The 24,249-nt window shown below is 43.2% G+C and overlaps 1 protein-coding gene across 6 annotated transcripts in view; it reads left to right on the top strand.

Moving 5' to 3' along the window:
• The window catches only part of FER1L6 (fer-1 like family member 6), a 165,098-nt gene that overhangs the window by 48,895 nt on the left and 91,954 nt on the right, over positions 1-24,249 (top strand). For all 6 annotated transcript variants that reach the window (XM_046027179.1, XM_046027143.1, XM_046027133.1 and 3 more), the window contains 9 exons: positions 3,870-3,990; positions 5,275-5,329; positions 5,426-5,557; positions 8,538-8,600; positions 12,338-12,416; positions 13,626-13,782; positions 14,392-14,578; positions 16,255-16,447; positions 17,964-18,316. In XM_046027179.1, the coding sequence (XP_045883135.1) occupies positions 3,870-3,990; positions 5,275-5,329; positions 5,426-5,557; positions 8,538-8,600; positions 12,338-12,416; positions 13,626-13,782; positions 14,392-14,578; positions 16,255-16,447; positions 17,964-18,316 (1,340 nt within the window). The remainder of the gene's footprint in view (positions 1-3,869; positions 3,991-5,274; positions 5,330-5,425; positions 5,558-8,537; positions 8,601-12,337; positions 12,417-13,625; positions 13,783-14,391; positions 14,579-16,254; positions 16,448-17,963; positions 18,317-24,249) is intronic.

Raw genomic sequence — 24,249 nt, 5'->3', positions numbered from 1 at the left:
TCCCAGGGCTGCTGGTCACCTGGTTACTGGGCCAACTAGGGTGGGGTGGACACCTCCAGGGCCATGGAAGAGCACCCCAGAGGGAGGCTGCGGCAAGGTTCAAGCTCCTGTTTTTGTCCTGATTTGCTCCGTGGCCCAGGAATCACAACACAGCTGTGATTCTCAGTTTCTCCCTCTGTGAAGTGGGCACAATGGAGGTTGCCGGGCTGGCCTCACATGCCTTGAGGAGGATCCAGCGAGAATTTAAAAATAAGAGTGAGGACAGCAACGGCTACAGGAGAGGCTTATTTATTGTCTCATTTGATCCCACCATCATCCTACCAATGGGTGTTGCTATCCTAGGTTTACAAAGTAGGTAGCAGGATGCAGAGAGAGAAAGTCAAATGTGGGAAGAACGGTTGCAGAGTTTGCAGGGCACAGCGGAAAATGAAAATGCAAAGCCATTGTTCAGAAATTATGAAGTTTCTGGAGGGCAACAGCAGAGGATTGAGCTAAGGGTGATGAGGTCCTTCAGATCACAGGACCCTGTGTGGCTGCACAAACCTCAGAATCTGCCCTGAGACTGGGAACACAGAGCCACGAAGCAGTGAGTGGGACTGGGATGTCAGTCCGGGCTGTCTGAGATTGCGTCCTCTGAATGGGCCACTCGCTTCTTCCAAAGAGCAAATGAATCCCCAAGGTACAGTGTGAAGTGTGCCAGTGGGGCCAGACCCGGCATCAGGTAGACACACATGTTTGTTGAGTCAAAGAGGATTAAGCACTTTGGATGGGCAGTTCTGCGGTGGCCTCCTAGAAGCTTCTGCCCAGTGCCCCTGACAACAGCCAATTCAAGACCAGCTTTCTGGACCATTTCCAAACCAAAATGGTGCAGTGGGTCTGCTTTATCTTCACCCCTCTTGCCTCCTTGGGGGGCCTCCTTCACCCTTCACTCCTGCCCCCTGTGGGTGTCCTGTTGTTTCGTGTCCCTCTCCCCCAGCTCACTTCCTGCCCTCACATATAACCTACAATGGAAATCTATGAAAACTCATTCAAACCAAAATGTTGGTAATAACAATGAAGTCATCCTTGGATGGGATGAGAGGCATTTTAAGTGGGGACAGGGCTTCAAGCTGCTGACCAGGGAATAGGTGGAAAAGGCTTTTAGGTCTTTTCTGGTATCCTTGAAATTAGGACTCTGCAGTAGGTCCCAGGGCACAAGATTGAATAAGCCAGTCCCTTACTTTCAGGACCTTATGAAAAATAATATTTAGGACACATTTAATAAGTCCCTGCTGCTTTTTGGTTGACATGCATCATTCATGAGTCTAAAACGTAGGTTCCTTTGCATCTGTTTTACAAGAGGTGCAGAGAGGTTAAGTACTTGCCCAAAGTTGCACAGCTAAGAAGTGGAGAAACTGGCTCCCCAGCAGAGGTCAATCTTATACAAGAGCCTGGGTTTTCCTACTCCATGGGTCAGCCTCCAGGTAGTGGCCGCTACTGACTAGGAAGGGAGGAAAGAACAAGCTGGTGGAGATTTAGGGCAGTCAACCTGAGCCATTTCAGAGGAGCTGGCTCCCCTGGCTCATTCTAATTAGAGTCTTTAGCCCACAAAGCAAACAGGGCAGAGAGGTGCCAGGCCCCTCCTAGAAAGCAAATAGCATTCATGCTGCTCGCCAGGGGCTTGCCCCATGGGAGACTGATAAAGCAAAGTCTATAGAACTGAGGATACTCTGGTCATTCATTTGTTTTGGCCTGGTATGGGAAGTTAGGGCTTTTCCAGATGAAATGTTTGGAGATTCTCAAAGTCAGTGGCTCTCATATCTGTGTATTTGAGGCCTATAGTGGCTCTGTCTTAATTTCATAAAATTCCAATGATCCTAACCTATCCATTAATTAGTTACCCAATGAAATTATCGAGTCCCTCCCATGATCAGCCTTTCTTTCATTTCCTCAACAAATGCTAATGGACGGTCTGCTGAGTGCTGGGTCCAGTGCTAGATTCTGGTATAGAACAATGCACTCAGGTAGTGTAGAGGGAGGATAGCCCTGCGTAGGACTCTTCTGTTTGCCTTTCCAAATCAATTCTCCACCCTTCTCCAGCTGTTCTGGGTCCCAGGAGGCTGACCTGTGTTGATGCAGAAGCCAGGTCCCTTCCCAAGTGGGACACCCCAGCAGGAAGTCTGAGGAAGGGAGGAGTGTGAGCTTGGATCCAGTGGCTGGATGTGTCCCTAAACTGAAGGGTTGTAGGGAAGCTGACTGGGTCTGACTTCCTCTCCTTCCAGGTTCTGGTAATTGCTCTCTAGCTTCATTTTTGGGGTCTCCAAGCACAACCAGCTTGGCTGCCTTGAGCCCCAGATAGCTGCACAACTCTTTGTGATTTACCTGTACACACACCTTTGTAAAAAGTCCTCAAATCATCCTGTTCTGAGCGGGGGGGGGATGGGCGAGCCTCTTCTATCTACTGAGACCTGAGGAGGTAACTGCATCACAGGTTGAGAGGAAGACTATAAAGAAAATAGACAATAGAAATATAATACCTCTGTGAGGTAGGTAATGTTGGCCTTGCCTGGCTTTATAGATGAGGAAAACAGGGCTGAGAAGTTAAGTAACTTGCCCCAAATCATGACGTTAGGAAGTGACAGAGCTGGGATTTCTACCCAACCTTCAGAGTCAGGGTTTTGAACTACACCATGCAATCTCTTTGGTTTTTGCCAAAAATTTGGCTAAGAAGTGGTTCTTAATCTTTGCTACACATGAGAGTCACCTGAGGAGTTTTTTGTTTTTTTTTTAAATGGACATCCAGGCGACATCCCAGATCAACTAAATCAGAAGCCCTCTGTGGGGGAAGAGGAGGTCTGAAATAATATGTTTACTATCCATTCATTTAAATTTTCTAGACACTCATGGATTCATTTCCTGTGACTGCTGTAACAAATGACCACACACTGGGTGGCTTAAAATAACCCACATATAATTTTCTCATAGTAGTGGAGGTGGGAAATTCGCACTCAGTATCTCGGGGCCAAAATAAAAATATTGGCAGGGCCCCACCCCCTGGGGATTATCTGATTCCTGCCTCTTCCATCTTCTGGTGGCTGTGGTGGCGTCTGGCCCATCTCTGCCTTGTGATCACATTGCATTCTTGTGTTCTCCCTCTGCCTCCTTCTTTTAGTGATACATATGATTGCAACTAGGACCCACCTGTATAATAAGGGATAATCTCCATTGCAAAATTCTTAACTTAATCAAAGACTCCTTTTCCAAGTAACATTTACAGGTTCTGGGGACTAGGACTTGAGGTCTTTGGAGTATATAATTCAACCTATGACACCTTTCTACTCAAAATAGGCCCTCAGACAGCAGGAACAGACTTACCTGGGTCATTGTCATTAGAAATGCAGAGCAAAAACAATGAATACTGTTACGCTGAAAAGAAATTTTTAAAAAGGTGGAAAAATAAAAAGAAATGCAGAGTCTTGGACTCCACCCTAGACCTACCGAATCAGAATCTGCATTTCAAAGCTTCTCAGGTGATTCTTATGCACATGAAATTTTACTGAGGAGGTTCAGAGGGAATAAATGACTTGTCTGAAGGTCCACTGTGGCAAGGTCATGACTTGAAATCACATCTTTCAATTCAAATCTCGGTTTCTTTCCATAATGCCTGCATATAAATCTACTCTTCTTTTGGAAACAGAAGATGAATTTTTTTTTTTTTAGAAAAATTAAGCTATGTGCCTTCCTTTTATGTTAAGTTTCATGCTGGCAGGGACTGTCTTATAGTCTCCTTGTCCACCTTATGGTGATTGGCAGAGTGCGGGGACAGTTGAGGCTCAGATCACCACTGTGTATCATAATAGACAGTTTTCTTCCTTTGTTTGCTTCTCTAGATGACCAAAGTGAAGCTGAGGCACCACAGGAGGGGCCTTCTCACCAGGAAGGACCAAGAGGAGATTTGATTCATGATCATGAATCTGTCATTCCCATTCCTCCAGCTCCTCCAAAGAGAAGGTACAGTGTTGGGACAGACAGTCAGCACTCATTTGCTGACAACCTCCCGTGTGCAGGTACCTCTACAGGTTCTGGGAAAAAGAGAATGATACCTGATCACTGTCTGCAAGGAGCCAAGGGTCTAAGACAGGAAGACAGAGGTCTGTATCTACTTCTTTCCCTCTATGGCAGTGCTGGCCTCTTGATACCCGTCAGCTGTCAGCAGGCCAGGGGCCCAGCTCTATCAACTTCTGGCCTTCAATCCCCTGAGTTAAGGTCCTACTATGCCTCATAATTCAGGAATGTCAGCAACAACAGGAGACAGACTCAGAAGCTGTCTCTCACCTGTTCTTTAATACATCAAGGTGTCATATGTCTTAGCTTTGTTGTTGTCCCCAGTGTTTATGCTACCCCACAAAAAGTCAGAACAAACTGGTCTTCTGCATGTGATTTGCTGTTATCAGTTAATAATAATCCCAAACTCAGAGGCTTAATACAAAAATTTGTTATTGCTTATGAATCTATGAGTTAGTTGGTTGGTCTTATTGGTTCTAGATAGTTAGGCATCCATCACTCATGAGTATGTGGCCATTTGGTAACACTGTTGATTTTGGTTGGAGGGTTGGCTGGTGGTAGGCTGATCTGGGATTGCTTCGCTTGGACCACTGAGCTCTCCTCCATATGGCATTAGATCCTCTAGCAGGCTAGTCCAAGTTTAATCCAATAGTGGGGATGGCAGAGTTCCAAGAGAGGGAAGACAGAGTGGAAGTACACAAAGTCTCTTGAGTTAAGGCTTGGAATTAACAAAAGTCATTTCTGCTGCATTCTATTGGTCAGTGCAAGTCACAAGTCCAGTCCACATTAGAATGAGAGACTACAAGGTACAAGGCAAAAGAGCATGGATCCAAGGAATCTAATACTTGTGGCTATCAATGCCTTCAGTTTATCATGTTTGTTTATGTCGCTTTCTTACTCATGGTAGTTCCTCATACACTCCCTTCTATTTCTGCTCGGAATTCTTACTATCAGTAGAACAAATTAGTCATATCATTCACTTGTGGCAATTACTTCATATAGTAAAGACTATTATGATTAGTTCCAATTTTAGGATGGAGAAACTGAGTCATAGAGAGATTAAGTCACTTGCTCATTTACATTTATCTCTTCCAGGGACAGAGAAAGAATATGTGATACAGCATAAATTAAAGTACTTAGATGTACCTGGGAAAATATTATCATGGCTTATGGATCTTAAAGTATGTTCTTACTTAATGAAACAAATATGTTAAAACTTTCTTTTAATAGATCAAAACTGTTGACTAAGATCCATGATGGGGAGGTCAGGTCCCAAAACTATCAAGTAAGTGAATGACTCCTCCTGCCCAGCCTGCCCCAGTTCTTCTTGTGTGAATGAACAGCAAGGTCTAGAGTGCATACATGTTGTTTTGTGTTGTAGATTGCCATCACCATCACTGAGGCCCGCCAGCTGGTGGGTGAGAACATTGATCCAGTTGTGATCATTGAAGTCGGGGAAGAGAAGAAACAAAGCACAGTGAAGGAAGGAACCAACAGTCCATTTTACAATGAAGTAAGTCATGGAGGTGACCAACATCTTCACCACGCTCCCTCCGCTGTCATCTGTAGTAGTGGTAGCTAAATAGAAAAGCTGTGTCCCTCCTCCCTGCTTCCCACCACTCATCTAAGCCCTGGCAAGCTCTCTGAGCCTCCTTATAAACAACCCTCTAGAGAATCACCAAAAAGATGATGAAAAATTGTGGGGAGGAATTCCTACTGATTCTAAATTCATTGCCCTATTTTCAATATACCATTTTTCTTATTTCTCATATGCTCACCATCCATTATAAGCTGTGGTTTTATATTAAATAAATGTATTGAGTGCTGGTTATAAAGAAGATAAACGTCTTTTTCATGAAAGAGACACTAGAAATTTATTTATTAATTTTGAAATAGGCACGTTGCAATAGAAAGTAAAGCAGATGTATTTTTCTAAGGAGTGCAAAAATTATGATAATCAAAGAGAGGAAAATATCAAAGAGAGACAGAAGTCTCTAAATTTCATACACACTAAATTCTTTTTTAAATAAAAAATTACATAGTAAAAAATGGTAAAAGATTCAAAGAGTATAAAATGATAGATGACGAAAAACATATGTCCCTCTGATCTTTGATCCTTGAGCCCGAATCCCCCCAACCCATTCTCACCAGACATTTGTGTATCCTTCCAGAGGCATCCTAGACATATACAAGGTACAAACAAATACTGTAACCAAATGGTAGCATTCTATCCACACTGTCTTGGACCTTGATCTTTTCATAAAACAATGTATCTTAGAGATTAGTCTGTATCAATACATATAGTTCAAACTCATTTTCCTCTCATTGGTTTAGTTTCCCATTGCATTGATACACCATAATTTACTAAACCAGTCAATTCTCCCATTGATGGATATGAATTTTTTTCAGGTTTGGGCTACTACGTACAATAATATTAATACGGCATAACTGGGGCAAAGAATATGTGTATTAAAATTTTTGATATCACTAAGTTGACCTTCAAAGAGGTAACAACTTACACTCCAACTAATAGTGTACAAGAATGCTTGTTTCCCTATAGGCACTTAGACACTGTGAATTATCCAAAAATGCAGCAAACTCTTAATTATTTCCCTAATGGGAGTAATAATTGAAAAGGGAGCCCATAGGAAATGAAATCAACAGAAAATAACCAAATCCAAATCCCATTTGAGCTGTTAACTCCCTGCTTCGTTATCCATCATTCCTGCCTTTGAGGCTCTTACCGTGAGATTTTTCCTTCCCACCCTACCCTCATCTCCATAACAACTTTTAGCATGGGTGTGACGTGAAAAAAATATGTATGAAAAAGTTTTAAAACTGCAAAGCTCTACAGATTTGTTAAATGATATAATTAGTATTTTCTTTATGCATACAAGTCTTGGATCTAAATGGCACAGAACTGGGCCTGTGTACCATCAGTCGACACTCAAGTAAAAACACAGAAGTTGAACTGAAAACTTTTATTATAGCTTTTGACTCCAATTTTCAAGCCCAAGGCCCACCAGATATTGAAGGAACCTGTTAATAGGGGCTGGGGAATATTTTCCAGCCAGAAAAATGTATGTGGCTCAAAGGTCTAGGGAACCTGTGTGAGGTAATTGAGTTTGAAATGTGAAACTCAGCAGAAAGCAATAAACACTGGAACTAATTTATTGGTCCAAGGAACTCACAGCATTTCATCTATCAGAACGAGGTATTTAATGTGTTTTCCATATAAAAGAAATTCTGAACAACACAACTCTTTAAAAGTTTGAACATATATATTGAAAACTTCCTGAAACGTCATGGTATTTTCCCATTTTCTTAAACACAAGACATTGAATGTAATGTGGCCTGTCCTTAATCTCCAGGGACTGCCATTTTCAAGGTTTTTTATTAGGATGTATGATGGCATCTTTCGATTTCCACATTTTGGTTTTTCTGTGTTGCCCTTTAAAAGCAGGCTGTGAGCAGTTAGGTCTCCCTTTTCTGTTGCTGTCCTGTTCATCTCTAAAGTCTTTTCATTATTCCTCCACCTGGAAACTCAAAACAAACATTCCACAAAGGAACTTCCTGTTCCTGCCTCCCCCATCCCTACCAGTCCCCAAAAGACACAACCCACAACAAAACGCCACTCCGGTGTTCTACATCTTCGGAGAATATAGCCTCACATTTGGGAGTTACTGGGTAAAGTTCCCATAGGTGAAATATCTAGTACTTGAAGCCCTCATGTGATGACTTCTGGAGAACTGAGTCATGCTCTCAGGCTCAGCAGTAAACAGCTGTCTGAATCCAGGCATATCTTTTAAATCCTTTGGTCTTCAGCCACTTATCTGTAGGCTATAGAGACTGGCCTAGAGAGTTTCTTCAACTCAATTTCAATCACTTTCTTAAAATTAGAAGCCCTCCTTGTCTATAATTTCTTCTCATTCTCTTTCTGGTCATTCTTGAGAATGGCCACAAAGATGTTTGAAACTGAGACATGCCGAGAAAATTAGATTTTAAATAGATTCACCCCAAATTAAAAGCATGCTGAGATATGATTTTCACCCATCATTATTTATAGGTCAAAAAATCAAGAGAATTGATAGGGTTGGCAGGGATATGGAGAAATGGCCTTTTTGTATGCTGCCAATGCAAATGTAAAATGGCTTGGCCGCTTTAGAAAGAAATTTCATATTATCTACTAGATATTTACATGCCCATAAGCCATGACCTGATAATTGCACATTTTATGTCCGTTTTAAAGGAAAATTCATGTATATCCTGTGCAAAGATGGAGATGACAACATTTTTTTTTTCCATTTGAAAAAAATTGGAAAGAACTTAGGTGACCCTAAGTAGGGGATGACCTGTTGGTTGATGTTGCATCCTTGCCACTGAGGACCATGCAGCATTTGGTTAAAATGATAGAAATCTATGACTAGTCCAGTAATAAAGTTCTTAGATGCGAGCCTAGAATTTATGGTCAGAATGAACTTTCTGTTTTTTAGTACTTTGTCTTTGATTTCATTGGACCCCAACTGCATCTTTTTGACAAGATCATCAAAATCTCAGTAAGTATATCATTGGTGATGAAGTGGTGGTGGTGGTGGTGGGGGGGGTGATGGGAGAAATTCTAGGTATTAGGAACTCTCTAGAACAGCTCAGCCTGCTTAGAGGTGAATAGGTCTGGGAGGGTGAGTGTGAGATGGTGAGTTCAACACCAACAGGTAGAACATGAAATTACTAGTGTGGAAGAATTTGGGAAGGAAAATCTCCTCAAGGAAACCTGTGCTTTCTGAAAACAAGTTATAAGCTACTCTCAAACCATCATGAATTGAATTGTAGAGTTTACTAATGTGGGAATTTGCAGCATATGCTTCAAGTGCCATCTGACAGATTGCCACTTTGAGTTGATTTATTTCTTTTTATGAGATGAATTGTTAGTGTTTCTCTCTTGGGATGATATTCACACTAGTGATAATTAATCATACTGCTAACCCCCTCCTCATTGGTAATGAATAGAGAAGTAGAAAAAGGCATCAGGAAGGAACCAGATATATCAGTAATGCTGACCCGAAAATGTGATTTGGAGCAAGTGGTTGCCATTTGGCCACTTCATAGCTGCCTCTAAATGTAGACCTTAGGACCTGCTCATGGGGTGTTGTGTCCGCTGCATAGACCCTTCCTCAGCTCCACAGATGAACTCCGGTCTCCACAGATCATGTCTGAACAGTAAAGACAGAGAAGCTTCTTAGTCTAGCCAGACACTTTATCCAGGTGGCCCACCACATGGAGGACAGGAATGGGATTGGAGAGTGCCCATGCGAAAGTCCTAGCCCATAAGAGAGAGAATGGGGGCCAGAAAGGATTGATACCAACCTCAGATCACTCAGTTAAGGGACAGACAGACCGGTGGGTGACAGACTGCATATATCTCACCAGTCTGGGAAATCACTTCTTCTCCCATGAAGAGGTTAGCATGGTTCTGCATGCCTGAGAGAGGCCAAGTGAGTGGTAGAAGGGTAAGTGCCCTCCTCCTAGTGGTTCTGAAAGGACGGACTCCATACTTTATGTGCCAATACAAGACATGTGGAGAGTGAGGAAATGTTTTCCTCAGCAGTGACGCCAACTCTAATTAGAATTTTGAAGATGGCAAAACTTGTCTTGGAGACTTCCTTGCTTGTCCTTACCATCCACCTATCTCTAGAATATATATTACATTATATTTATTATATTATACTTATATATTTTACACTATATATGTACATAATAATATAGATATAACATATTATATATAGGCCCTGCATTAAGTCTTAGGTCATGGTGGAATTATTATATTCTCTTGATCAGGGGCACTTGAAGAATGTGACTCTTGAAGAATGAAAATTATCAAGAATCAAAATTCTTAAAAAAAAAGAGCCTTTATTTATTTATCTAAATTTTCTTAGAGAGAGGGAGAGCACAAGTGGGGAGGGGCAGGGAGAGAGGAAGAGAATCTTAAGTAGACAGCATGCTCTGGAGCCTATTGTGGAGCTCGATCTCACAACCCTGAGATCATGACCTGAGCTGAAACCAAGAGTCAGATGCTTGACTAAGGGAGCCACCCAGGTGTTCCAAGCCAGACATTCTTAATTTGAATTTCAGGCCTGATGACAAGTGGTACAGAGATATTTTGGGCCCTGGGGCATTGCCTAGGAATTTGTTACATTGCATGGCTCTGGCAACCACCTGTTTGGGAGATCAGCAGTATAGCTGGGTCCTGAGGAACTGTCTAGATTTCAGACAAACAATTAATAGCTAGATGTTTATACCATAGCATAGACAAGGGTCATGACTCTGTGGGACAGTGGATTTTCAGAACGAGGACCAAAGCTGGTATTGCTTTTTTACTTTCCCTAACTTGGAAGATGAGAATACTTTGGGCTCCCCAAATGACTCTTAGGGACAGAGATCAAAGATTTTAAAGGGAAAACTCCCTTTGGTGGGGAGTGTTTAATACAAGTTTTCTGGTAGTCCATGAGCTAAAAGTCAATGTGCCCAAAATAAATTCAGCATGAGAGAAGAAGGGGGCGGGTGCAGTAAGCAGATGCTATTGGGATAGCCAGGCCATAGCAGACCATGGTGGTGCCAAAGACCATCTTTCCTTGCCAGCGACCCCAGGCATGCAGGGCCCCCAGCACTCTGTGTGTGGAATTCCTCGAAGTCCCTATAATCCCATGTGTGCCCACAGCAGGGTACCTGGCACTCAGACTGGTGGATGGATTATTTGAGGAGGTCTCTTGTGTTATTTAAAGACCCATGTGGGCTCTTATGTCCCATTGTGCCCACAGGGACCCAGACACCTTTGACCTGAGAAGAGAGCCTGAGTTAGGCTTATGTTCTTGCTGGGATCTTTGGGAAGCCACGTTAGCAACTGCAATCATGGGGAGGTTTGGAGTGAGCTTTGTATGTGTGGCCTTAAATAACTCCTCCCCTTGAGCCAAGCTGTCCTTACTTGCCCTCAGTTCTCTTAACTCCCTTGAGAGGTTTGGGCAAGATAGTAAGTGTAGAAAGGGAGACTGGAAGAACTTCATTTCTTCATTTCCTGAAGTCAGTTGAATTTATTTTTGTTAGTTGCCTCCACCAAAGGGAGCTGTTTAGAAACCCCAAAAGTCTTCCATTCACCCATCATTTGATCAGTTAATCATTCATTAATTCATCAAATGTTTACTGAACACCTATTATCAACAAGGCCATGCATGGGGTGGGTAGAAGAAAGTAGGAAACTGTTTTTGACTCAAGGAACTCATAGATTGTCATAGAAGGAAGCCCAGAGACCCTCTAGTGTAATGCAGCTGGTACGGGAACCCCTGTCACCACCTCTATGACATGGGGTTTTTGGCGTACTGCTTGGTTATATCCAGTGATGGATGGTCACTATCTCTAGAAAAGCCCACTCATTGCTGGGAAGTTCTGTTATAAAACCTGTCCTTGTAGTGAGATGTGTCTCTCTTCCTGTGACTTGGGATCCACCTGCGGAACCTACTCCCTCTTGTACATGGTGGTGTTTCCAAGATTGGAAAATACTTCAGTTACAATCACTCCTCCTCCGTACCTCCAGTTTTCTCTTTACTGAGTTAAAGGTTAAACTACTCCTGCTCCTTCAGCAGTCTCCCATCGGTGTGCCTTCTGAACCTGGTGCCAAATCTGCTGCTTTCTTTTAGAACTTCCTCATCTTGATAGCCCTGCATTAAATTGTGTTACTGTCACCAGCCCGGCCCTCTGCTGCTGACTTCTGATCAGATAAAATATTGAGGATGACACTTCCTTTGTTCTGACTACTGTACATGTCCCAAACTTCTCAAAGCACTATGTGGTGGGTTCTCTGAGTAAGTTGTGAGCAGAGTATGGTGGAAGTTTAGGAGAGAAAAGGGACTTTCAGCTGAGGGGGATAAGGGAAAGCTGCTTGGAGGAGGCAACATTTGTTCTAGGCAGTGAAAGATGGGTAGAGTTTCAGTAGACAGAGATAGGTGTTAAAAGGTAGGCTGTACCAGAGCTCACTTTGATTTAAAAAGATACTTTTCAGAGAGTGAGATTTGTTAGGTGTCCTTCAATAGCTGAAAACCTGCTAGGAAGGAGAGGTCCAGGTGAGATGCTCTGGATGCCCTTTTCACTTGATGACCAAATGTCATTGTGCTCCAGAGAAGAGTGAAGGCCAGACGAGAGTCAAGGTCTAGAATCCTCACTGAGGTGTCATGAATCCATTTCACAGATTGATCTTCAAAGAGAAATCTATTGCAGCTAGACTCACTGCTCCATCTCTCCTTAGGTTTTTCACCACAAGCTGATAGGCAGCATACTGATCGGCTCCTTCAAAGTAGACCTGGGGACTGTGTACAACCAGCCTGGTAAGGAAACATTGCTTCCCGATCTCTCCCTCACTTACCTCCTAGTTTGTCACCCCTGATAGTCAACTCATTCGTGTGCCCATCCACTGACCCACTCACTCAATTACACAATTGGAGCCACCCTGGCCCTTTCGCACAACGTTTACAATCTAATGACTGCGTTCTCTTTCGTGTTTCCTTCCCCCAACAAACTCTGTCTGTAATTTAGAGCTGTGATGCTGTACAACACAGGCAGGAAAGGTGGCGTAGGAATTATACATATGGACTCCGGAGCCAGATAGCTTGGCTTCAAATTCCACCCTGCTCTTTCCTGGTTGTGCAACCTCGGGCAAATGACTTGACGATTCAGCTTCTTCATCAGAGAAAATGAAGATAAAATAGTACCTCCTTTCCAGGGTTGTTGGAAGATTAAGTTGATATATAAAGTGCTTCATATAGAACCTAGCTCAGAGTAATGGCTGTGGCATGCTATATAAGGTTTTGCTATGTAATTCTTATTATCTCTGATTTGCAGGGAAGTGAAACTCAGAGAAGGCAGGTAATTTGTCCAAGGTCAGGGGCTGATAAGTAAGAAGGCCGTCAACAGATCTAGATCTTCTTATGAAAGGTCCCTTCTCTTCAAAGCAATTCCAACTGGCACGAGGCCAGGGGGCCAGGCCCTGGGTATATCACAGTGCACTGGGTGGGGCTAATAAGGCCTGCTGCAGACTGTGGGGAACAGGAACCTTCCAACCCGCATGAAAGGCACAGTGGCCCCTCAGCTCCCTTACCACCTGCTAACACGTGGGACTGTGCATTCTGTATTGGCAGATCGAACAGCTTGTTTTTAAAGATAAGCCAGAGGTCTAGATTTTCTAAGAGCTTTTAAAGTTTGGACTGACAGTGCACACCAAACAAAAAGATGCATGAGCCCCATTTACAGCCTGTGAGAGAATATGTGAATTCTCTACTCCATTCATGTTCTCTTAGCCTGTCCAAGCTAAGAACCTGTCTAGGCAATTAGCACTGGGTGGAAGGCTTTCCAAATACCTGTGGCAGGTTGGAGAAGAGAGACAAGAGGGTGGGAAGAAAAAGAAATGGGGAAGGTGGGCAGGGAGACAACATGAGGCTGGGAATACCAGAGCCACCGCCTGGGGTGTTGGACAGGACTGGCTGCACCAGCTGAGTCCAGCTGCGCAGAGGATCTGAGCTGTCAGGACGCTTTTACAGGTCATCAGTTCTGTGACAAGTGGGCCCTACTCACAGACCCTGGTGACATCAGGACTGGCACGAAGGGGTACCTGAAGTGTGACATCAGCGTGACTGGGAAAGGCGATGTCTTGAAGACCAACCCCAAAACTCCCGATGCTGAGGAGCAAATAGAAAAGTGAGTCAAGGCCCATCCAGGGTCATGCAAGAGAAACGATATGTTCCAGGTTCCATCTCTCTTCCTCCCTCTCCCTCCCTTTCCTTGTGGGCACATGAGAACTGCCAAATTCATGGCTTGTCTACCTGGGGTTCTGCTCTATCTGAGGCACCAAGATGCATCTTATCCAAGGTGTCACTAGCCTTTGGGAGGTCAGCTTCTAGGACAAGGACAGCCTGTCTCCCTATAATAACCCCATATAGATAAGCTGTTCCTCAGCTTATCCTATTTATCTGAATTTGGCTGATTTTTCTTTGAAGGAATTATCATTTCAACCAGCAGTTTGTGAGATGGGAAGACTTAATGTCCCTTTTTAAAGTGAAGAATGGGACATGGTGTTTATTCTATAATTCAAGGACTTGAAGGAATTAGCATTCATTCTGTTCATACCCTTTGCTTCCATTTACACCACAAAGAAAACTCATTTTAGCCTTGAATCCTGATCTTTTCAGTTTTTTCTCCTACATCAGGGTCCTTTCTGTCTCTAAATTGCTTCTACATTTTCTCTCTTCTTCTAAGTGAGAGTTTTTGTTTGTTTGTTTTGTTTTTTGTTTTTTGTTCTCCCTCAAGGAACCTTTTGATCCCTCAAGGGTTTCCATCAGAGAGACCCTGGGCCAGATTCTATGTGAGACTCTACAAAGCAGAGGGGTTACCCAAAATGAACTCCAGCATCATGGCAAACGTCACAAAAGCATTTGTGGGTGACAATAAGGACCTCGTGGACCCCTTCGTGGAGGTGTCCTTTGCTGGGCAGGTGGTAAGGAATGTCATCACGACCAACAGCAAACCAGGGCCAAAACTCTGCTCTTTACCTAGGACATTTCTAATCAAATGAAATAAATTAAAATAAAAATTAGGAAGTGCCTTAAGAGAGAAAGCTTGTCACAAAATGTGTTGAGTCACATGGCAGGACAGTGGGTGTGGTGGTGACCCATTCACTGTCCACTTAAGATCATGGAGAGGGGCTATAGGGTATTGCTGATTTAGGACCCAGGCAGATAGACCTCCTTCCTTACCTCTGGCTAATTCTCTGAGCTGTTACTCAGTTCCCAGGCTCCATAACATCACTACCTGCCTCACAATCTGCTCCCCAGTCTCCGCGGGTAGTCCTTGTCCTGCATAAGCCTAGACATCTCTGTTCCCTGTTGTTCCCTGCTTAAGAGTCATTGAAAGTACCCGGGCCTGGGCACATGGTCACAGCTTAAACCTGGTTGGCTGGACTTTGAAGCTTTGGCTGACACACATGTTGTCTTTGCCCTCACAGTATATGCTACTCGAACTCCTCCTCTTGGCAGGGTGAACACTGGAGATTTTTTTACTTGGATCCCTTAAGTCATATAGGACATCATTTCCATTTTCTGACAAGGAAACTGAGGTCCAGAAGGGGGAAGTGATTTGCATGAGGTCCTAATTTTATAAGATACAAACTCAGGGTCTAACTATATCTGCTTCATTCCTGGAGATGCATGGAGTAATTCATATTCAAAACGGGCAGGTTGGCCTTTTCCCAGCGCCCCTGTGATTATGAGAACTTCCTGAGGGCAGGACCCATCAATTACTCCCTTTGTCCCTGAAGCCTGGCATGGTGTCTGGTGCAGAGTAGGATGTTAGTACACAGTATTCCTCCTTTATCTGTGCTTTTGCTTGACGTGGTTTCAGTTACTCATGGCCTACCATGGCCTGAAATTATTAAACGGGAAATTCCAGAAATAAACAATTGATGAATTTTAAATTGCACACTGTTCTAAATGGTGTGATGAAATCTCGTGTTATCCTGCTCCATCTTACCCAAATGTGAATCATCCCTTTATCCAGGAAGTCAGCCCTGACTATGGTTAGTCGCTTAGCCACCTGGGTTATTGGGTGCATTATGGCGCTATGGCAGTGTCTGTGTTCAAATCACCCTTATTTTACTTAATAATGTCCCTTAGATGCAGGAGGAGTGGTCCTGGCAATTCAGATACACCAAAGAGAAGCAGTGCTTTCTTTAAGTGAAAAGGTGAAAGTTCTCAGTAAGAAAGGGAAAGAAATTGTACACTGAGATTGCTAAGCTCTTTGGTAATATTTATTACAGTATTGTTTTAGTTTTTCTGTATTATTGTTGGTGATCTCTTACTGTGCCTTCTTCACAAATTATACTTTATCATAGGTATGTATGTATAGGAAAAAAAACGTAGTATATATAAGTTTCAGCATTATCCACAGGTTCAGGTATCCACTAAGGTCTTGGGATGCATTCCCTGTGGATAAGGGGGAGGGGCTACTGTAATGTTCCTGGGTGCAACAGATTACCATGGGTGTTGGGTGGAAGCAGGTTCATTATTTCTGGCAACTTTACTTTATATTTCCTGGTTTGAAGCGTTTTCTTCAGTCAATTCAGGGGGCCTCTTTCCTTTCTTTTGATGGCTTACACCTTGCTGGCTTTGTTTTTAGGGGCGAACCACAGTGCAGAAGAACTGTGCTGATCCTGTGTGGCACGAGCAGGTGGTCTTCAAGGAAATGTTCCCTCCTTTGTGTCGGAGGGTGAAAATCCAGGTGTGGGATGAAGGCAGCATGAATGATGTAGCTCTGGCCACCCATTTCATCGACCTGAAGAAAATCTCCAATGAACAGGATGGAGACAAAGGTAAAGTGTCATGGGTCTGACTTGGAAATGGGGTCACAAAACGATTGATCGGAAGCCCTCCTTTTCATAACGAAATGAGTGGAGCAGGCAGTGTGTTAGGCATTTCCGTGTTGTGTGTGGTTTGTGCTTTGGGTTGGTTCAGGGCAGTCGCTGAAGGCTGGCCGTGGGAGCCAAGAAGCTTGGTCCTGGTCCCAGGAGTTCCATGAGCATCACAGTGTGTCTTTGAGGTAGTCACTCCCCATCTTTGGGCCTTCAGGTTTCATAAAGGAAAAATGAAGAGTTTAGATTAGATCAGACATTGATAGACTATGGTCCATGGGCTACATCCAGCTGGCCAAATACGTGTGTATGGCTCACAAGCTAAGAATGGTTTTCACACTTTTAAATAGTCCAGAAGATATTGTGCCCCTAACTCACTGTTAGAAGCACATGACTGCTGCAGGAAGGTGCTTCTGGCTGCACACTCAGAGAGTCGGGGCGGGGAGGGATGGGGAGTCCCAGCGAATCCACTGGTCAGGAGAGAGAGCTTTACCCTTTCTCTACCAGCAAAACCTAACTTAGCAGGGGATAACTTTGTAAATATCCCAACAACCACCCCCTTCCTTAAAATCCCAAGTCAATCTTTCTCTGCACCACAAATTGGTGTTAATTGGTGAATGTATTTATGCATATATATGTGTATGTGTGTACATATGTGTGTACAAAGGGTTTGTTGAAGCAGAGAACAAGATTAATGTATTTTTATGCCTCTCACAGTGTGACACCACAGAAAGACCTCCATAAATACCTACTGTTTAAGTCTTCCTATTGTGGAAGGGTTTGCTACAAGATTGCTTTCCGCAGAACTCACACCACCTTCAGAATATCCCAGCTTGATGTAAATATGTTTCACTCCAGCTTTTCAGGAACATCTTGATGGTGTTCAAAGAAATGTATAAAATATTTTTGAAAATTAGACATCAGGAGCCATAAAATCTTTTTATCCCCTTTAACCTGGTATCTCTCCTTCTTAAAATTGACTCTCCTTTGGGACAGAATCTCTCTCTTTCTGCCTGACCCCTGTCCATGCCTCCTCAGCCTGTTATTTGTTCTTGCTGCATAAGGTAAATCTGCTTAGCACTTATAATGTAAATATTTACTTGTTTAATGTTGTTTCTGCTTCATTCTCCACTGGGCTCCGTGTTTAGTGTCTAGCTTAGTGTCCGGCACGTGTCAGGACTCTATGAACATGGGTTGAATGAAAGAACAGACAAGGATGCATGTTGGCACTGGTAGTATCATGACTGCTGTGAAAAAGTGTAAATGTGTACACGCAAGAAGGACTTGTCAGAAAGAAATACTGCAAATGTAGCAAAGTGGCAATTGTGGCTTTTCTGGGGATGGGATATTCTGTAAATATTTTCTCTTGTCTTTTCTGTATATTTTACATTTTAAATGAATGTGCACAATTTTCATAAAGCAAGAAATAATCAACTTGGAAACATTACTGGGCAACTAAAACGTGGGGCTTTTACAGGTTTTCTACCAACCTTCGGACCTGCCTGGATTAACCTGTACGGTTCACCCAGGAACCACAGTCTGATGGACGACTACCAGGAACTGAATGAAGGCTTTGGAGAAGGCGTGTCATTCAGGGGCAGAATCCTGGTGGAAATTGCTGTGGAGATCCTCTCAGGAGGGTCACAGGAATCTAAATTTTCCAAGGCACTCAAGGATCTCAAATTGTCTTCAAAGGACAAAGACTCCAAATCTTCCAAAGGCTCCAGTAAAGACAAGGGTGACAAAAATGATGATGGAAAATCCCAGCAGGTTTCAGACAAGACCAACTCAACAGAGGTAGAGGTGGAACCTTTCGATGTGCCCCCACAGGTAGGTCTGAACCCTGCTCCACAACTCCTGTGAGGTGAGCCCAGAGTGAAGTTAGCACCTGCCGTCCCAGCTCCCACAGGCTCCCAAAGGCATGCACAGGTTTCACTCTCCCTTCATAAAGTGTGTTGGCCCAGCCCTGCATTCTGGGCCAACCCACTGCCTCTTCCTGACACATCACAGCCATCTGCTCATGATCAATTCCTCCAGTGTTCCCCCAAAACATGGAATCCCATGAGAATCAAGGTGAAAGGGAAATAAAAGTGTTCTGGGATAGCTGGTGAAAGTGGAGGTGGTGGGGGTGGACTGAGCTCTATCTGTGGTCTAATTTTGTTGAACTTTGTTAGCCTAGCATATGCTCTGCATGTGAGGTAATGTGGGATGAGGGATGAAGAGGAGGAAGAGAGAGTGACAAGCTAAGATGAAATAGTTTGAGAAACCTGTTCTCCTGCCTAAGAAATCACAATTCAAAGAAGGCCTATTACTCAACATAAAACACATTAGCATTTTTCTAGCCTGGTTCTGTATGATGGGAAAGAGATCTTCGTCTCCAAGAGGAATACAAACTGTGAATATCCCCTAACTGTCTGTTTATTTGAGAGAAAGAGAAGCGGGGGGAACTGAGGAAGGGCAGAGACAGAGGGAGAGAGGATCCTAAGCAGGCTTCACATTCAGTGCCTGATGTGGGACTCCATCTAATGACCCTGAGATCATGGCCTGAGCTGAAATCAAGAGTTAGAAATTCAACTGACTGAGCCACCCAAGCACCACCCACCAACTTTTTAGAGTAGGAAGATTGCTTTTTAGTTAAGTAAATGAAGGGACTTGTGTTTCGTTAGCAGCAGAGGTGAGTGGATTCTAGTTCTCAATCTGGATGATTCTGTGTCTGTGAGTATGTTTCTCAGGTCAACCAGACAATCATTTTGAGTGGAGAAAGGAGGAGATGGTGGTCTGGGTCACTTTGGCCTTGGTAGAGCCACTCATTTTAACTGCTGGGATCTAATACATCTTAAGAAGCAGTGTGGGGAAGAGGTTGGAGCTCAGGGTTGGAAATCTTGAGGGTTGATTGTCTTCATGATTCTGATAGTAACACCTCTCCATGTTTTAGTTTACTCATCAACAAAATGGGGTAGTAATAGTCTCTTTGTCATGGGCGTCTCCTGGGTAAATGAGGGAATGCCTGTAAAATGATCAATAGGGTTCTTTGCATCTTTATGGTAGGCCAGTAGTACATTTGCTGTTACTGTGACCAGTGTTTATGATTTGTTCAGAGCTCGCCACCCTGTTTTTTGGACCTACTTTGGATATTTTGTGGATCTCCCCAGCTCTCCCCTATGACCTTGTATATTGGGAAATATTCTCTGGAAATGTGTATTGTCAGTTTCTTGTGGTTAGAAGACATTGCTTTGATGTGATTGTATTTATGTGTATTTTTTCAGAATATATGCCAGTTTTCGAAATGATATTTTTTGGACTTTCCAGGAACTGCGGGTACCTTAAGTAGCCACCTATGCTGATATCCAATTGTATCTGATTCTGTAGCAATCTTTACTACTGTTGAGACTGGCCATTCTTTTCTAGACAGGAATTACCAAGAAAGGCCTAATAGAAGATTTTCTTAATCCACATCAGTATCTTCAAGATATTTTGCTATGGCCATCTTAAAAAAAACTCTAGCAGAAAGCAATGGTAGCTTGGAATTTATGAAGAGTGTACATTTTTTACAAGTCCAAGAGCCCATCTTGGTTCTTGGGTAGAAGGTATTAGGAGAGGGAAAATTCAGGTCATATTCAAACCCTTATTTCTCCTTCCTCTCTTCTTCTTGGCTTCTTGTTTGTGGTCAGTTTGTTGCTGGGTTTATTAGTTATCTATTGCTGTATAACTATTACCCCCAAATTCAGCAACTTTTTTCTGTGGGTGAGAAATTTGGGAATACCTAGCTTGGTGGTTCTGGCTCAGAATTTTTCATGAGGTTTCAATCAAGATGTTGGTAGGGGCTGCAGTCATCTGACAGCTTGACTGGAACTGTGGGATCCACTTCCAAGATGGCACACTCATGGCTGTTAGGAGGAAGTTTTGGTTCCTCATGGACCCTTTGGAAGACCAAGTTCCACATGGACACTTCCCTAGGCTTCTTAGTATCTTCATGGCAGTTGGCATCCCCCTGAGTGGACTGGGTGATCCAAGAGAGAACAAGGCAGAAATGTCAATATCTTTTATGACCAGATCCACAGAAGTCACACACTGATATTTATGACACATTCTAATTGTTAGAAACAAGTCACTAAGCCCAGCCCACACTGAAAGGGGAGAGGAATTAGCCTTCCTCTTTTGAGTGTGGGGTGTCCAGGGATTTGTAGACTTATTTTCTACCTTCTCCAGAGCCTCTACAGCTTCAGACATGGCAATATTTCTTCTTGCAGAATCTTCTTTTTTAGCTCTCCAGGGTCCTGAGCTATCTCCCTTGCTGCAGCCATGCTCTCATTGCATACCTGGACAAATGAGATCCCATGACATTGGCTTTTCCAGCTCACCCTCATTACCACCATCAAAGGTTATTTCCCTATGCCAAGCTTTCACAGAGCATAACTAATCTAATAGATGTGTTCATTTTCAAATTCTGTGAACATGTACTGACTAGCTTCTTTTTATTTTTTTCTTCTAACTTTCTGAGTTGGGAAGAGATTTTTTTTGTTGTTGTTGTTAGTTTGTTTTTTATCTGGTGCGATAAAGTAAAGGAGTTTCTCTGCCTCTTTTCTCATCGTCAGTCCTTTTTGTTCCTTGGCTTGCAGCTGTTGTCTGTCTTTGAGGCTCACGTTTGCAGGAAGAGCTCTAGAGAATTTGGGAAGAAGGGGGTGGGGAGGAGAGGGGTGCGTAGGTTTTCAAGAAGCCGGAAGATGCAGGGAAAATAAAGGTGCTCTCGAGTGTGTCGTCTGCAGCCTTGTCAGGGAATATTTCTTTACATGGTTCTTCTTCCCCTCCCTCATGTGAGCTGGCTCTTCATCATTTTTTAATATCTCTTTGGGGACAGGGACATGAAAGTGAACAGCAGGTCAAAGTCAGGAATTCGGGGTTCTGGGGTGGTCTGGTCTGATAGGCTCCCTTCGTGGGCGGCTGCGCCCTTCGTGGGGGCAGGTGAGGCCAGTTCACAATTCTGGTCACATCGCAGGCCCCTGGGTGACAGCATCACACCTCCGTCCATCCATTTACATTTCAAACCAGCACCGCCTGCTCAGAAAAGCTCACAAGTGACTAGCTTCTTTTTTAAAGTTGGTTTTTTTTTTAATATATTTTTTATTTATTTGACAGAGAGAAATCACAACTAGGCAGAGAGGCAGGCAGAGAGAGAGGAGGAAGCAGGCTCCCTGCAGAGCAGAGAGCCCGATGCGGGGCTCGATCCCAGGACTCCGGGATCATGACCTGAGCCGAAGGCAGAGGCTTTAACCCACTGAGCCACCCAGGCGCCCCTAGCTTCTTTTTTAAAACATCATCCTCAATATTGGTAGGAATACAAATAGAGTTTGACTCCATGGAAATCATGACATAGAAGGGGAGGTAAGATATACAAAATAAATGTACAGGAAGTAAAAAGTGATACATGCAATAAGGAGCTACAGATAAAATGCTAATATTTTAGGGAGTAAATGAAGTATAATAATTAAAATGTTGGGCTCTCAAGTAAGAGAACTGGATTTTAGATGTGGCAGTTGTTACTTCCAGCCTCTGGAGAAACATTACCTCTGAATTCTTGGGCAAATGACTTAAGCTCCTTATGCTTATTTCCAATAATAATTTCAACTTCATGGGCTCACAGTGAGGATTTAATGAATTAATACATGCAAAGTGCTAAGAACAGAGCCTGGCAAGTACTCAGTAAATATTAGGCACTTTTAATAATTTTGGAGAGATATTTTAATCTTTTACAGACTGCATTGTCCTCATCTTTAAACAGATAAAATAAAAGCATCTCCCTCCTAGGGTGGTTATGAGAATTACATGAGATAATGTAGGTAAAGGTCTTAATACCACATCTGACACATAATAAGTACTCAGTAAACGTGACCATCATCATTTCTCAAACTCAGGAAATCAAGGTATGCTTCCAAAAGAAAGCCATTTGAGTTAGACCTGAAGGATGGACAAGAGTAAGAGATGAATTCTACCTGTTGAAATACTTGCCATGACTACCATTCTTGTGGTAATTTTTTTTTTATTTCTTTATTTACAGCATAACAGTGTTCATTGTTTTGGCATCACACCCAGTGCTCCATGCAGTACGTGCCCTCCCTATTACCCACCACCTGGTTCCTCAAACTCCCACCCCCCTGCCCCTTCAAAACCCTCAGGTTGTTTTTTCAGAGTCCATAGTCTCTCATGGTTCATCTCCCCTTCTAGTTTCCCTCAACTCCCTCTCCCCTCCATCTCCCCATGTCCTCCATGTTATTTGTTATGCTCCACAAATAAGTGAGACCTTATGATACTTGACTCTCTCTGCTTGACTTATTTCGCTCAGCATAATCTCTTCCAGTCCCGTCCATGTTGCTACAAAAGTTGTGTATTCATCCTTTCTGATGGAGGCATAATACTCCATTGTGTATATGGACCATCTTCCTTATTTTTATGTGTAGGCTTTATACAAGGTGCTCCATGTGGATGATCTCATTATTTCCCCCTGTAAGCCTTATGACAATGTTTTTTTCACAGAGAGAGAAAGTGACAACCAGAGAGTGGACATGACTTGCCTAAAGTCAACTAGCTAGTAAGTAGCAGAGTTGGGATTTGAAGAAAAATTTATGTGGCTATGAAGTTTGCCGTCTCTCTTCCAGGCTACATGGCCTGTATTCCCATCAGGTCTTCAAATGCTTTTTAACCTCCTCCCAGAGAGTAAACTTGATCCCAGAAAGGCAAGATAAGTGGATTATTTACAGCCAATACGTAGAGTAGGAGCAGGTGGGACGGCTGTGTGCTCTGTGACTAAGATCCAGAACTGGGTCCCCACCCTTCCCAACATTTTCTGGTCAATAGAAACATTTCCTGCTGATGCCAACGGCAAGGAGGCTCCTGTGTGAAGGAAAGCTCACCTTTCTGAGACCTGTTGGCTCTTGAAGTGACTAAGGGTTCTTGATTGAATGGGGTTCTTCAGCTCTAAATTTGCAACTGTTTATTTTCTTAGATGAACCTTATTGCTTTTTCCATGGAATTTAATCAATCCAACTGTGAAACCAGGAAGCACAGACTGTATGGCCGTTCATTCAGCCTCTTTGTTCAGAAATAGGATGCTATGTCAGTGTCTCAGCTATATCTGCTCCCTGAACTATCAACCTGTTCCACATCAATAGGAGTCACCTACAAACAGTTGTGGTTGCGTTGGGATGGTTCCTGTCTTGTGACCTGTCATGGTCCTGTCTTCCACAGTATAGGATTCCTTGAGAGGGAAGACTTGGCGGAGCCCAAGCCTGAAATCTTGGCTGACTTTAACTTGCTATGTGACCTGCAGAAGCCCCTTAGTCTCTCTGAGCTTTAGTTTATTCAGGTAGAAGGAAGATGGAGCAGATGAACCCCAAGGCTCTTTTCAGTGTAAAAGCAGGTGTGATCCTGGGACCCTCCACATGCTTATAGCTTGTCCTGGATGCACTGGGTGGGCTGATGCTCATGCAAGTGACTCGCCCTTCTGTCTCTTTTATCCAGGCTTGTGTTATTTTAGGAAGTAAGGTCTGTCTTTGAGCAGCACCAAGGTGTTGGGTTAACACATGGTAGAGTTCAAAGAGCTCTTGTCTGTGGTCAGAATACTTGGGAAATTTAATAACCTCAACCTTAAGTTTAGTTTCCTCAGCTTCCTCACCTGTAAAATGGTAATGATCCAGATTTCAACCTCTTGGGGTTGTTGAGGAACAAACACAATGTATGCGACCATCCTGTATAATTCATAAAACAAT

Source organism: Meles meles, chromosome 1 (assembly GCF_922984935.1).
Source record: "Meles meles chromosome 1, mMelMel3.1 paternal haplotype, whole genome shotgun sequence".
Lineage (NCBI taxonomy): Eukaryota > Metazoa > Chordata > Mammalia > Carnivora > Mustelidae > Meles > Meles meles.
Note: the sequence above shows the minus strand (reverse complement) of the source record. Positions and strands in the feature narration are given on the sequence as shown.